This window comes from Cryptomeria japonica, chromosome 3 (assembly GCF_030272615.1).
Source record: "Cryptomeria japonica chromosome 3, Sugi_1.0, whole genome shotgun sequence".
In the NCBI taxonomy this organism is placed as follows: domain Eukaryota; kingdom Viridiplantae; phylum Streptophyta; class Pinopsida; order Cupressales; family Cupressaceae; genus Cryptomeria; species Cryptomeria japonica.
The window spans coordinates 12,888,926-12,905,298 of record NC_081407.1 but is presented as its reverse complement, the minus strand read 5'-3'; the positions used below and the strand labels follow the sequence as shown (position 1 = coordinate 12,905,298).

Here is a 16,373-nt window from a genome sequence, read left to right as displayed (position 1 = left end):
TGTTATACAATGGCTGAAGCATTAATTGTGTTTGTTCTACTTCATAACATTCATTATTAATTAAGTTTTAAAATATTCCTTGGAAGTATTTTTATATTTTTGTTCATAAAACTAGCTGGGGTTACAGTGTTTGTAATACTAGCAAGTCTTCTTCGTTTTTAGTTTGTTTAATTAACTGGGTGTGTGCTTGTTATGAGTCTTGTCTTTTCCTTTGAGATTGTGAAGGGTTTTGATTAACGTGAGTTTTTTATACAGTGATCAGGAAGATTATGAGGTTGTCCGGAAAGTAGGAAGGGGTAAATATAGTGAAGTTTTTGAAGGGGTCAATGTAGTTAACAATGAACGATGCATCATCAAGATCTTGAAGCCTGTAAAGAAGAAGAAGGTGATTTCTATATATTATGCTATTTTGTTAATTATTCTTAAATGGTTGTTTAGGTAAGTTCATATTTAACTATGGGTACTGATATTTCCATATTTTAAATGTGTTTGTTTGCTCTTTTTTTACATGGAGTAGTCTTTGTATGTTAGGATGAGATTTGGATTGTTTGCTAGATATATTTGTTGTCACTTTTTCCCAGATATATGTAATGATCCACATTATCATAATGCTATCTCTATTGTGTGTTTGTATTTTTTCCTGAATGTCTTGTAGTTTCCAGTTTGTTGACAGAGTGCTCTTGGTATGAAATTCTACTGAACACAATTTTTTGGAGTCGTATTTTTGAGGACACTTTTGAGGACCTTTTGGGTACTGTCTGCTATGTAGTCTTTTGATCATTGATGCAATGCACAGGCATACAAAAGGAGTTTATGTTTAAGGACTCCATCTTGAGATTTGTTTATCATATGATAGTGAAGGTTTTTACTGCACTTCAAGATCTTTATCCATTCAAGATTCTGGAATTTCTAATTGAGTGGCATATGGTCAGAAACTTTTATATTAGTGAAATTGGGTTTAGCTATGTGACCTCATATATCGTTCTCATTTTGCAAGATTGGAGAAAAATTTAAACGAGAAACACATGGTTGGGATATCATAACAATGCCTTATCTTTGAACTGCTTTGCTATCTAATTGAGTGTCAGGATGGATTTTGTCAGCTGATGATTTGTTGTTGTCCATGTCAGGTGGAAACCCTTGACGTGAGTTTTAAATATATCCAGACTCATCAACTGGCTACTGCATATCTCCTATTCTTGATGTTTTACAAATTTGTATCTTAACATATAGTCACTTTATAGAGTAGCATTGAAAGTTAATAGGTTATATACTTGTTGATGTGTTTTTATGCACATAAGAATACAGAATAAATTACCAAGATAATTTACCCTCTTGTGAACAAAATCACCTCAGATACTAAGAATGAGATCAACTAAAATGATTCCAAGGTTTCTACATGTCAAGTCTTGATGAGTGGGTAAGTTCAGTGGTTGATGTGAATTGTTGTGTTTCACTTGGGGGCTTACGCAAATGTTTGGATTATCATGAATGATGCAGAATAGGTGTGCTGACAACTTAAGATTTATCAATATGGCTCTGGATTTACTTCTTACTAAAAAAGGGGGAAAAAGAATAGGGTTTAGGAAGTCTATTCTAAACCTAGGAATGTAGGAAATGATGAATGGATTTAGTGGAATCAAACCAGGCAAGGTCTCACAATCAGGTATTGACACAAGCTTAGTGCAATCGTCTAAAGGTATACTTAAAGATTTTCAGGCTATCACCATCAAATGTTGACACCATCCAAGTTGATGCTTGTCAACGGACGCGTAATAGTTGAAGTTATGCTTACTTAAATTCCAGTTGACCGCACAAGGTGCACTTACCAGCGGCAAGAGGCTAGTGGTATGGATTAAGGATTCCACACGAATAAATTCAACAAATCTTCCACTCAATCTAACATACATGAAAATAAATTCTAATTTAAATTCTAATCTAACTTGGAGGAATTGAGAACCATGAATGCAAATACAACACTTGAAGAGCATATACAATGATTAGGATTCAAATAGCTGTAGCATATACCAACAATTCTACAAAAACTCTCTCTTACAAATGAGAGACAAAGAGGCATATATAGAGTCTCTTACAAAATGGATGGCCTAGATTGATCTAAGATCAACGACCAAGATCATGCCAACAAAACCCTAGAATTGCCCTAATTAGGGTTACATAAAAAATGGCGCCACCAACATATGGCCCAATGAAAAGATACCTAGTCATCATATAGGAAATCTTTTAGAAGATTCCTCCTTGCATCTCTCTCTCTCCTAGCATACTCCAAGAATCTAGCCAATATTGAATCTAACTCCTCCATGGAAATGCTAGGCAAGGTATCCTACTGTAAATCAATCACGTCCAATGAATCCGAGCAAGCATTCAAAGTGTTCTCCCATTCTGGCATGAGCTTCTGCGAACTATGAACATGAATCAACAAAGAGACCAAGTCATCTATCTGACTCTTCTTCAAAGAGTCCAACTGGCAAAAATACATGAATTTCATCTTGTCTCTTAATTCGGCTAGGTGTAAACCACTAGCATCACTAACATCAACACCCAATAATTCCTCAATCGAGGCAAGGATCTTCATTTGAATGTCTTGAATTAATCCTTCCATCTCCATACAACTCGATTGGGCGCTCTCATAAGTTGATTTCTTCACGGCTAGTGAACAATACCAGCCATGGAAATCATATCTGTCTCCACTATGCACAATGTTCTTGCTGACCAAGGTGGAACTAGGAATCTTCTTCAATGCCTGGAGGCGTGGAATAGTCTTGTCTTGAATAGGCCAGAATTTTTCCCAAACTCCCTCAAAATACTGGATTTTGAATATAAGCCCTGTTGTCCTATCATATGCATGGACAAATTGAGTAAGGAAATCATTTGCCTGCTTTCTTGTGCTTTTAATCCACTTTTCCACCTCCGAGTGTGTACCTCTCGCTACCTCGCAGTGTGAATGTATTCCATGGTCAATTGCAATAGGGGAAATAAGGGTGGGATCTCCATGCCTTGTCTCTGCAATATACTCTCTGAGTCTAATATTTTCTTCTCTGTACCTTTCATTCTCCACAACCACTCTGTCTAACCTTGCATTGATTGCCTGGAGGTTGTCACCAATCTCCTGGAATTCCTGCTCTGTGGATGTACGGCCAAGGGCAACTGAAGTGATCTGAAAATCCATAGGAGTAGCGATGTCCGCTGTCACGCCTGCAATAGGAACAACAATCTGCGCAATCCGCATTCCTGTCTCATCTCTAGCTATGTGCGACAAAATCTCTGCTCTCTTGGGCTCCTTCTTCTTAGCACTCCTAGTGAGGTAGTCATCAATATCATCAATAGGTTGTATCTCTATCATTTGTTTACTTTTCTCCATACTTCTCCTCAGCCATTCATGAATAGCGGCCATCTCCATACCATTATCGAGACATACTTCTCGATCAATTCCTTTCAATGCTGAAATAACATCATCATTATCATCAGGATTACTCCTGGTCCAATCATATACCTCATTTCCCAAGCTAACTTCCAAAAGGATAGTAGGGGATTCCAGCTGATGATTATTCTCATCAGGAGGTGCAGATGTCGCTGTGGCATGGAATTCCTGAATATTCTCTGGTAGTATCACTATGTTGGAACACTGCTGAGTTTCCTCATTTTGTTCTGTTACTTCAATCACTTCGATTGATGAGACATTGGGAGGGGGTGAAGGAATGATGAGTGGAGTGATAGTCTTCTGTTTCTTCTTCACATCCTTAATCTTCTTCCCTATGGCCTTGACTTCTCCTGGCCTTGACTTCTCTTGGGAGCTTGACTCTCTTCGTCTGCATGAATCCTGACATCAGTGACAGTCCTCTGATTATCCTCGGAAGTAGACTCTTCCGGCTTTATCTTTTCATAAGTGAAGGGAACACCCATGTCAACTAACTTATTCATTTGTATATCCACCCATAGGCGGGAGAAATTCAAGACCTCTCTCATCAATATATTTAGGTCAATCTCTTATGACTCTGACCAATTAGGCAATAGGATTGCCTTCTTCATTTCACTCTCATACTGTGGATGTGTATGATCTCTATCATCTAATACCTGATCAGGAATGAGGAAAAGTCCACACTTCCTCATGAAATCTACTGACATTCTGGATCACATTCTTCTCTTCACTGCTTGCTCGTCCATCAGGTTAGCCCAATAATCTTCTATGTCAATCTTATGAGTGAACTTCTCTCCTCTGATCCTTCCGACCTTTTTGTCTGGATCAAATTTTTCTCTTTTCTTATAGGTAGCAAATCGATAGAATGCAAGCTCCTCACTCGCAGTGCTGGCGGCTATGGCGGATTGGCAAACTTCTGATGTCTTCCCAACTGAAATAGGGAATGTCATTCCTGTCCTGTGCTTCTCTCTCTGGATAACATCGAACTCTAGAAGCTGTCTCACCACTTCCAACAATATCATTCTGTCGGTTGGATACCTAGGAAGTCTGTAGGGTTCAGATTGAAACCCATGAATCCTGAGGTATGTGAAAGTGGGAAACTGTATATACCACGATCCATATTTTTCTATTAACTTTGTTGCCTCCTTGGACAATCTTCTGTGGATTCCGCCTTGCAGCATCCATGTGATGTACATAGTGAATGCATCATTCACTCTCTTATAGTCTTCAATTCTATGCATGCTTAGCTGGGGGTAGCATTCATAACTCTTGAACTGTCCTTGCCCATTCCCGACTTCACCTTTGCATATTAATCCTCTGTATGAAACAAATCGTGCAAGCAGGTACACCAGGTAAGAAGTCATGGCGAATGACTTGGACCGCTTTACATTCCTTAGCTGAAAATCCAGATTGTCACTTATAATCTTGGACCAATTCACTAGTGTTCCTCTAAGACAAATTCTGGATGAGGTAGAACATCCATCCATCAAATATTGCTTCCTGCGGCATCCCCCTCACTCTGTTGAGTAGGAATATCAAATCACTATATTCCTCCTTAAAATCTATGTACATAAGTGTCTTGGGAGCCTTGGAATGATGAGACCTAGGCTCAATCATCCACTCTTTGTTAATTAAATTCTTGCATACACCCATCTTCTTCGTGTATCTTTCTGCATAATCCTCATTGGCCACATCTTTCATGTCTGTTTCGCGTGGAATTTCAAACACCTCAACAATGGCATCCTCAGCAAGGTAGGCGATGACAACGCCTTTAGGACTCTTGATCATTCTCGTGAGCGGATCGTAACATCGTGCACATTCCAGGATAAACTCACTGCACTGTATGGACTGTGGAAACCCAGCGGCATGGAAAATGCTAGAACCTGATCTCTGACTCCGAACATCCGATGCTGCATCTGGTCGAAGTCCAGGAAATGCATGCTTGTATCAGCGATCTCCTTCCATCTGGATGAAATCTTAAATTTGGATAAAATCTAGTCTCTAGTGTCTTCAACAGTTCTTTCCTTTCCTTATATCATGACTTTGACATCGCACCTGTACGAAGCTCAAAGTTAAACTTAGGAAAATATTCATAATAAAATTCCTGACTTTTCAAAGATTTAGCTAATTTAGAGCACGGAGTCAGGAAAATAATCCATACACTTGGTAAATTTTAGCAATTAAGTTCAAAGTGTGACAACACTAAGGCATGGAAGCCTTCCATTAAATTCATTTATACCTCCTTATGCTTAGAAAATATGCGAGCTTGTAATGTCCCCACTTTGAAATAAAATTTAATAATAAATGATACTAATAAAATTAAAATATTTAAAAGTAAATTAAAATATAAAATAAAATAATTAAATATAATTAAATATGATTAATTAAAAATTAATTAAGTTAATGAAAAGTCAAAAGAAATGAAAGGAAAGGTTGTGACTCCCTCAACAATGAGATATAAAAGGGAGAAGAGAACCTCATTTGAGAGGGGGAATAATTTGGAAATGAGAAGTGCAGATCTGATTTAATTGATAAGTGCAGATCTGATTATGAGAGGTTTTGTCCCTTTCAAAGGGCAGAAATAATGAAAAGTTGCACTCTTTCAAAGGGTGCTAAGGGTGAAAGGGTGTATGGCCAAAGGGTATATATGATGAAGAGGTGTGACCTCTCCCTCACATTGAGAGATATAAAGGAAAGGAATCAAAAGCATCTAGTAAGATCACCATTGATTAGATCAGATCAAAATTGTTATCAAGTTACAGGCAGTAACATTTGTGTTCTTGGTGGTATGCATGGGGATGTGCTTAATAAGTATGCTTAATATATGAAGCCCAATAATGTTCTTATGCAGAATTAATAATAATGCTAATATGGACTGCAATATGTATGACAGTCATACTTAATTTCATATATATATTCATAATACATAAGAAATATATATACTTATAGTCTAAATCATGTTATTATTTTTCGTATTTAAGAAGATGGGATTGAGATGTTCCAAAGAGGGGTAGTCTAAATCCAAGCAATAGGTTAAGTCCCAAGATAGGGTGGGGATCAACGACCCATAAGCTTTGAGGGTATAGACCCAAGATAGGTAAGGGCTTGGATCTGTAAACTTTGGGGGAACCTATTGTAGTTGGTCTCTAAGCGCTTTGGTAACATATGTAAACCCTTCTCCCTTAAAACTGAAGTAGTAGCAAGGTTTGATATCTATATTAAGAACTATGAATAATGAAATTAATCAGCTAATGAGGAAAATAGACAAGCACTTGTTAATAACTTATTGAAGAAAATCTATCAATTTTAGTATATTTAAATAGATCAGGTAGGGGACATTATAGAGCTAGAATGCAAAGGAGTATACCGGATAAATGATGACTAAGGAAAAGGTGTGAAAGGTTGTGTTTTCACACATTGAATGTCTGAAGACACCTCTCGCAGTCAACAATGGAGGTCAACAATTCTGAAGACAACCTGAAAATCAGACTTTTAAAACATGTTGTAATCTTTAGAAATGTGCATAAAATTGATAAAAATCAGTTCTAATGATCAAAACAATCATTTTCTGGAATGTAAGTATGGCTGGTAAAATTTAGTTTTCTGAGGACAAGTCTGAAAATCGGATACTTCAGACTTACCAGCACCTTGCAAAGTGGTTTAAATCCCTGAAAATGATAAAAAATTGCTAAGGAAATAGCCCCAAGCAAATTCGCCAAACTTGGTTAGGTGGCTGGATATGAAAATTTCAGAGGACAACCGCCTAACAATGGAGTTTCAGACCTGCAACAGCGATAAAATGGTCTAAAAAAATGCACAGAAAACTCCATAAAACACCTCCATATGCTAAATGTTTAAGTTGAAATTGGCTGGGCAATAAAAACTTAAGTCTGAAAATTAATGGCAGCCATTAATGGAGGTGAAAATCTGAAACAAACCTCAGATCTGAAGCGAATCAGCAGGCTGGAAATGATGGCAGCCAACAAGCATGCACGAAAATCATCAAAATGTGGCACCAAATCACCTCCTTAGCAAAAATCGAATTTTCTCAACTATGGTGCCAAACTGAAATCTGAAGATTGATGTCAATGGCAGCCTTGATCTGCCAAAGTGAATCAGTATCTTAAGTATTTTGTTCCAATTTTCACAAATAAGAAAGCTGAAAACAATTCACAAGGATGACATACTGTTTATCTTGTGGAAAACCCTTTCGGGTAAAAAAACCATGCCAACAAAAGCTATTATTAAATTAAACGGGCACTAACCCAGTGAGCACCAACTCAAATTACAACAGTAAGCTTCAACTCACGACAAGAGCACCAACTCAGATTGACTGAGGCACCAACCTCAAGATGAGCACCAACTCAAAAAATCACTGAATCTAAAACAGCTTCTTAATTTGAAATACAACAGCAGCAAACTCGTTGCATGACTCAGTAAAGCTTTTCAATAAAGACACAGAGTTACACACAAAAATTTCTGCACCAATATTTGTTCTTGCACCTCAAAATACATCTTCAGCTTTCATTCAGAAAGACACCACACCTCTGAAATTTTTGTTATGATGTCCAATAAGCAGCAATTTCAATCTCATACACAGCTGTAGCTTTTTATGCTCATCAGGATAACCAGAATAATGAAGTTAGATCATTTGCTAACATAAAACTCTCACATATGCTGTATACTGGAGATGAAAACCTTTTTCAGCTCGTATCACACATTCAGTTCAGTAAAATATTCCAAGAAGCTCGATTCAAACACAGTCTCAAGATCTTTTCCAGAAAACCAATACATCTTTCAGCTCTCCAAAAGTATTGAATACTTTTCTCTCAGTCGCTGCATCATACAGAAAGATAAAAATAAAACTCTGTTACAAAAACATTCTTTTTCTGCATATGTTTTAAAATCCTGAACTCCACTTACTACCTTCTGCCAAAAATCTATGCCACATAAAACAGGCGCTTTTTCAAAACTTTAAACTCCAGCCACACATAGCAAAGGTTATGCCTCCAAACCACTAAAAAACAACTGTCAAAACATTCAAGTTCTCTTCATACAAACTGACAAAAATTTCAATCATCCGAAACCTTTCATATATCAATACAGCATATACCGAAATCATAAAAAAAAAGAATTGCCCAGATGTATTTTTTGAATAATTAAAAAACACTCAAGCACTGACACACATATAAAAGGATAAATTGATCTTCAAGGAAAACGACACATCTATAATTTTTTGTGATTCACACTCTTCACCGAAAATGAATTCATCATATGTCACCAATTCTTTTACTTGCGTTTTTTTTTTATCATACAGATCACTACACCTTACAGAATTGCAACCACATATGTCAAAAACGGCCCATTCAGAAATTGAACAAAAAAAAAATGGCCCTTGCACAGAATAAAACTCACGATTTTAGAATCTCTGGTTCCCTTATCAGCTGTAAGGAATGACAACTCAGATGTAACTGCTGAAGGAAGGCGCTGTCATACAGAAAAACATTTCCACTTTATTCAGTAACACTCATATACCCCTCTTCAGCAAAAAAACAACCTTACGCAGAAATAATGCAGTTCTCCAGACTTAAGCAGAAGTAATGTCTTCCACATGAAAGATAAAAACATTAGGCACAAAGAAAACTAATTTCCAGAGTTCGTTCCATAGAAGGCAAAACGTGACAAAACTCCTGCTCAGCGAACTTGCTACAGCATTCCTAACACTTCCTCCAATGAGTTCCTCCAATGACATGGCATAAGAAGCCAGCAAGTAGATGAACATTACAAATCAGCTAGCTCATGCTGACAAACAAAACTTAAACAGCTAGGCACCTGTAGCAGCCATCTCCAAGAAAGAAAATCGTGAAGTCATCCAAATATTCAACATAGAAGACATGGCACTCAAACAGATAAAACATCTGATGCAGATTCACAGGCTTATGTAAACAAAGTGCCAAAACAAATCAGCTAGCTCATGACATCAATGACAAAACAATCAGCACAAAGTACTCGATTTAGTTGAAACTTCAAACTCCCTTGGTCTTCAGCTTCCTGTATGTTCTATTTTAGAATCTGAGGGCAACTCCAAGTTTCATTTGGCTTTAGTTCTCTCCTAGTCTCCTTAAAATATTTGTGTTGCAAAATCTAAAATTTTTAACATTCTCGTTTTAGGTTTCTTTGCCGACTACTATACTGATCTGAGGATTTTCTTTGATAGAATCTATTAGGAATGACATTTCACATAGGACCTGTATTATTGAAGGAAATGGTGAAAAATACTTGAGACGAATGAATACATAAATGAGTGCATTATGTTCCTTAACTTTATTAATACACTGTGTGAATGCTCAGTTACATAACAACATAACTTTGGTAATAATTATAGTACAATTGACCTCATTAAATGTAGTCACACACACACACACACACAAGTAATAAAATAATATTAATATACTAATATGTTTTAATATTTAATAAAATTAAACACAAAACAAAGTAAATAATTAAACAAAGTAAATAATAAAACAGAGTATGATATGGCACAAGAGTAGGCAGAAATGTGGAACAGAAGTGCTCCTTCAGAAAATAAAGTGCTGCCTGTGAAGAGGGAAGCACTGTCTGCAAGGCGATAGTGCTGTTTGAATAGTGTGGGAGAAAAGCAGAATCCTTTTACTCATGGCAATGCTAGAAGAATGCATCAAACTGCCCAAGACAAGATGTCATTTTTCATCTCAACTGCCATTTGCTGCCTTGAAGGAAAATATTGCCAAATCATTGAAAGAAGAGTCTTTGCCCTGCAATTCTCATTTTCCTTGCTTAAGAAAGCATGAGAGGAGCTTTTGCTTCTGTGTGAGGGAAGGTATTTTGTAGGTGAGCGAGCCTGCAAACAACCTATTTCTTTAATCCAATGTAGCTAATATCGAAACATGGATCAATGGCCAGTACAATCTGCAGTTTTTAGGTTTCATGGAAGAGCAAAGGTGCATATTGTTTAAAACTGTTACTACTTTCCTAAAGTTTTAAGGAGATACAAGTTTTGTTTTTTTCTAAAAACCGGAAAGCAAATTTTTGCAATCTATTCATTTTTTTAAACAGTTGTAGAAACAAAATCAAATGAAACAAAGTGCATATTAATATAGTTTATTAATAAAAAGAAAAATAACTATATTAATTTGAATTGGAGAAAAATTAAAATATATATTTTTTGAAAAAATTCAAGCCTTTTATTTGTCACGGTTTGTAACAAAACTGTAGTGTTTTTTAAACAGCGCCTTTAGTTCACATTTATGAGTAAAGCATGATGAATTATTGTCTGATTCTTAGTAAAGATGCTATAATAACGTATATGTCATCAACCCTATAAATTGCTGAGGAAAAATAAGGGTACATAATTGTTTTGGAAAATTTACACTCAATTCACTACCTATTTGTCTCTAGGCATAAATCTTGATAGTAAGATATTTTGAGCATATTGGAAAGTTATGCTTGTGCACAAAGAATTTTTTAAGGTAGGTGTCATCGATAGCTCGAATCCTTTTCTTGCAATGCCTTGGTGTCATGTGTTGTTCTCTTTTACATCCCTTAAGGCCTCTCTCAATTATAACTGCATATATTGAGAGGAATAGCTTTTTGCAAATATTGATAGATATTGGAAGGGCAAGTATATAGAAAGGGGAATTCTTTTGGAGAGATAAGGAACCCTCTTACTAAAAAAATGCCTACAAATGCTTTAAAAATCATGCTTCTAGTTTGTTTTTATTGAAGGTGATAATTATTTGGCTTGGAAAACAATGTCTAACCATGGTTTTGAGACTCAGACTCGGCGAGGATGACTCGACTCATGACTCAGGACTAGCAAAAAAACTGGCGCAGACTTGACAATTGAAAAACCCAAGAAATTTAGAGATTATTAAGGATTTAAAATTTGTTCCATTCACCCTTATTAAATAAACCTTAATTACACAATAACATAATCAAATAGAAGCTAATTTGATCAGATACACAAGTACACATCGATCACATAAGTATAAACGCAAATCGTAGTTGAAGGAAATAGCACACTTAGATATATAAATATTGTCAAATGCATACAAAACTCATGGAGTATGAAATCCATGACATCAAATGTTCCAATAGAAGTCTATGGCTAAGAAGAGCTTGCATACCTCATATGAAGGCATCTAAGGTAGGTCCCGAATGATGCAGACATTTTTTTAAAGTATGAATATGCAAAGGTTTGTAACAAGAGATATGTATTTTGTAGATTTTTATGATCATGATTTGTCATTGGCCTATTACTTGCTCAAGCTTATAGTTTGATGGGGTTTTGGGGGCAACACCAAAATCAAGTTGAAGGTAGCACCCCTCGTGGGGGCCCGAGGGTGAAAGAGAGGTAGAGAGATAGGCCTAGATCTAGGAGAGAGTGAGATAGAGGAAGAGTGATAGGGAGAGAGAAAGGTCTAGAGTTAAGGGTGGATAAAGTGAATGAGATAGAGAGAGTGAGAGAATACCGATAGGAGCTTGATGATTACTGAAATTTGAAGTCTGAAAATTTATAAGATCTTCTAAAACCTAGAATTTGCATTATAACTCTTAGAGATTTGCAACCACTCAAATATCCTGCAATGAAATATAACTTAAAGTATAAGTCACATCTCAGGAGAAAGAAAAAGGGAAATGTGACTTATAATTGAATGTTATATTTCATGTATATATTCTGATGAAGAGAATGAGATTGACTTGAAGACAAAGATGTGGAGTGAAATGTTATATTTCATGTATATTTAGGGGGCATCTCATAAACCAAAAAGAACTAAGTTTTGAGATTTAATTTTTTTTCTTTTGAGGATGGGACTTGCTTGGAGTTGACAAGTCTCGCCTAGTCTCGGCTAAGTTTGAGCCCCTAGGACTCGCCGAGGGTGACTCGACTCAGGACTCGTTGAGTCTAGGCGAGTTTAGGCGTGTTGTGACCTTTTCACACATCACCCCATTGCAAATGGGGACCCCCTTTTTTCTGCTTAGGCGTCTAGTTGTTTCTAGGGTTTTGTTAGTTTGGCAGTAAATTTTGATCTCCAAAGCAAATCACTTTGAGAAGTTGGTAATTTTAGCTATCTTTGAGCTAGGGTTTTCAAGGTTAAAGGGTAGAAGTGAAAGCGTTCAATGTTGGCAATTTTGTCAAATGTGGTCATTTTTGTAAATTTGTTGTCAAGTTGTCATGTTGTCAAGTTGTCATGTTGCAAGTTTGTTAGGAAGAGTTTGTCAAGATGAGCAAGTTTGAAATTTCCTTCTTAGGGTCGTTTTTCTACCCTTTTGGAGATGAAATCAAGTGATTAAGCAATGAAGTTGTTTCAAGCAAATTTAAAAATTGGAAATTTTCCTCCTAGAGGTCTAATTTCCTCTCCTGGAAATTGAGCGAAAAATATGAAGGAAATTAAACCTTCCTAGTGGTGGTTGATTTTCCACTCCAAGAAGAAATCCACAAGGCAAAATTTGGTGAAGGTAAAAATCTTCCTTCTGCGTGGTTATTTTCCACCCCTTCCTAGTGATGGTCGATTTTCCACCCTTGTATAATTGAGAAATTTTAAGAGATGGAATTGAGTGGGATTGAATTCTTCAATTTTCCACTCTAGATGAAAATTTGCTAACATGTGGAATGATGAAGGTCAAAAAATGTGGAAATCCAAATCTTCCTCGTGCGTGGTCACTTTCCACTCTTGCTAAATTGAATGATGAAGGGATGAAGGTAAAAGATTCTAAGGCAACAAAATCAAAACCTTCCTAGTGCATATCAATTTTCCACTTAGTTTTTTTGATCAAGCCTTGTTCAAAATTTCAACAAGGAAATTTCCACACCTTCCTCCTATATGGTGAATTTCCACTCCTCTTTGAGCGATTTCAAGGTGATTAAAGTTGAACTTGAGCAAAAGCAAAAGCTTCCTCCTTGCTATTGTTTTTCCTCTCTCTTATTTTGTGCGATTAAGGTGATTATAAATCAATTTTAATAAAACGTTAAACCTTTCTCCTTACTATCATTTTTCCCCTCTCCTTGTGCGATTTAAAGTGAGTTAAGATTGATTTTGAACAAAACTAAATCTTCCTCCTTGCTATCGAGTTTTCACCCTCTCAATTAAGCGCTTCACATTAATGTTTTACAATATCACAAGGGAAGGAGGAATAATGCCGACCTCATCATTAACCAAGGGATGTCAATTGTATTGGCAAAATAAAATGGTTTCTAAGACAAGTCGGTTAGAAGAGATAGTGAAAGGGTGCGACTTATTGAAGCAAGATATATAAAGTGAAGGAAGGAAAGCACTTCATTCTAGATTAAATTCAAACCTGCTTTAGTAAATTCGTATAAAGGAGAGAGCATTCTAAATTTGCACGAAGGAAGAGGACTTCAAAATCGCAGCCAGCATAAGGAATTCAAAATTCAAACAAGTTTTATCAAGCATTAAGAGGCGAAATTGGAGATAAATTGTGGAAGAAGGAAGGAGAGGGCTGATCAAAGATCAAAGCCCAGATTGCTTCTTGCTAGGGAGAGAGACATTGAATTTTAAGACAAACATTCAGCAATCTGATTTAAAATCAGAACTTTTCCAATTTTCACTTGTGAGGAATTTCACTGCCAAATGTTGTCAAGTGCATATTTCCATACCTAAAATTGTCAATTAAAGTGTGAAATTCTGATTTTAGGACTTAAATTCAAGATTTATAAGCAAAAAATCAGAACTTGAGCAATTCTGGAATTGATTACTTGGAAGCATTTTTTGAATCATTATTCATTTTCGAACCAAGTTCTTGACTTTGAGCTTCATACAGGGACATGTCAAGATCAAAGGCCGGAGGTAACACAAGAAAAAATCAAATGAAGAATTTGCGTAGAGGTTTCTTCCTGGAGTCACAAATGTCATCAAGATGGAGGAAAGTTGGGGATACCAACTTGGAACAATTGGATCAAGTCAAGCTCAAGAGGAGAATGTTTGGCAGCCGAGATCAAATGCCATCCACATTGGCAAACAACATGGTCAAGAGTGGAATCTATCAAGCCGCTGGTTTCTTGCCAGCAGTTCAATGCAACGAGTTGATGGTCGAATGTGCAAGACATTATTACCCTCAAACAAGGACGATAGTGGCACCTAATGCGGTAGTCCTTGCATTCCTCTTAGAAGAAGCAATTAGGGAGACCTTTGGTATTCCTCATTATGATGGGATGGTGAACATAACGAAGCAAGAATCAACAACAATATTTGAAATGGCACTTGGCATATGTATGGACTTTGTTACCCCAGATTGGATGAGCAGATTGAAGAGATCACAATCTAAGCTTCCAAAGAAACTCATGTGCACTGACTTCATGGATGAGCTTGAATCGATCATGACCAAATTCATTGCATATGGGACTAGAGAAAGAGATAAAGGAAATTGGATTCTAGATGATAGTTTGTTAGATGATTAGGTGTCATTTAATTTTCTAATTGACTCTTGCTCCTCGTGGTTTGTGATGAGGAGAATATTCCATTTTCATTGCATTGCATTTAATGATTTTATGTAAACCCTAATTAGGGCTTAGGTGTTTTAATCTTGGCCATTGATTTTGGATCAATCTTGGCCCTTCATTTGTAATAAGAGCTCTATATAAGGTAGCTCATTTCATGTGTACCTCATAAGAGGCTTTGGAGAATTGTTGCTACAGTGCTACCAAATTGATATAAGACATTGAAGCTTGGTGATTTTATATGCTTTCTTGGAGTATTTGCATGGTTTTCCATCTTCTCAAGTCAATTTAGATGATGATTTATTGTGAAACTTTTATGTTCATGCCATTTACAATTTGTTGATTATAAGTTGTAGTGCATGGTTAGTTTGAACATTTAAAATAAGCTTAACTTCGATTGCTTCTCACTCATTGATATGCATACCTTTTGTGGTATTGATGATTGTTACCGAATATCATTAGCTTTCCTTAGAAGATCGCACCAACTTTGCCTAGTTGTTCATTGTATGGCGAAACAAAGCATGGTTGAGTTTCACTAAGTCATTCATCATCACTTGCATTCTAGGATTAAATTAGGATCTCTCTCAAATTCCTTTTTCCCTTTTTTATCATAAGTCGTTAGTAGTAGTAAGCAAAGCATTTCATTGAAAATCATTCGAAAAATACAATTAGACTCTTAGGGCATTTTCCTAGTTTTGAAGTGATAATCTCCTAGAACAATTATGTTAAGTCCCCTTGGATTACCAACAATCACATCAAATATTGAAGCTATCCACACGTCAAGACCCGACAATATAAACCTTGGAATCATCTCAAGTGAGCATTTAACTCAGCATTTGGGAAGGTTTTGTTCAAGAGAGGATAGAGTATTCAATACTTTATTTTGTGTCCGAAGTGTCACAAAAAACACTTTAATAGGGTGACTCTCTAAAAGTCCAACTCATCTTGAGTTTGACAATTTCTTGAATGTTGTTGTTGGAACAATCACTAAAACATTAAGTGTGGATGAGCATAGAAGGTTTTATAAGGCCAAGTTGATAAATTGATCATTGTGTTAATGTTTGAGAGGAGGTTCATCCATTGATCGCTAAAGAGGCTTGCAATTGTTTCAAAATAGTTTATATATAAAAAAGTGAGAAGCAAATCCCTCATTTGTAAAGGTAGTTACAATACCTAAAGATGCAAAATGGTGAGAAGTTGGAGAGATTCTTTAGAAGAGTTGCAAATTAAAGAACACAACTTCAAGTGCTAGGGGAAATTGTGTCAAATGACTCTCTTGTAACCATCATTTTGAGAGCATTGTGCCTACCTTTTGAGTGTTGCTTATTTGAATGTGGCTAACAAAAAATCATCATTTGAGGAGTTGGTGAGTATTCTTTAACAAGAGGAGGCAATCCATGATTAGACCACAAACCTTCAAGATGATCACACTTTCACATC

The 16,373-nt window shown here is 36.3% G+C and overlaps 1 protein-coding gene across 1 annotated transcript in view; it reads left to right on the top strand.

Annotated features, from left to right (window-relative positions):
* The window catches only part of LOC131049102 (casein kinase II subunit alpha-2), a 102,207-nt gene that overhangs the window by 13,293 nt on the left and 72,541 nt on the right, over positions 1-16,373 (top strand). The window contains exon 2 of the mRNA XM_057983122.2: positions 256-385. Within this exon, the coding sequence (XP_057839105.2) occupies positions 256-385 (130 nt within the window). The remainder of the gene's footprint in view (positions 1-255; positions 386-16,373) is intronic.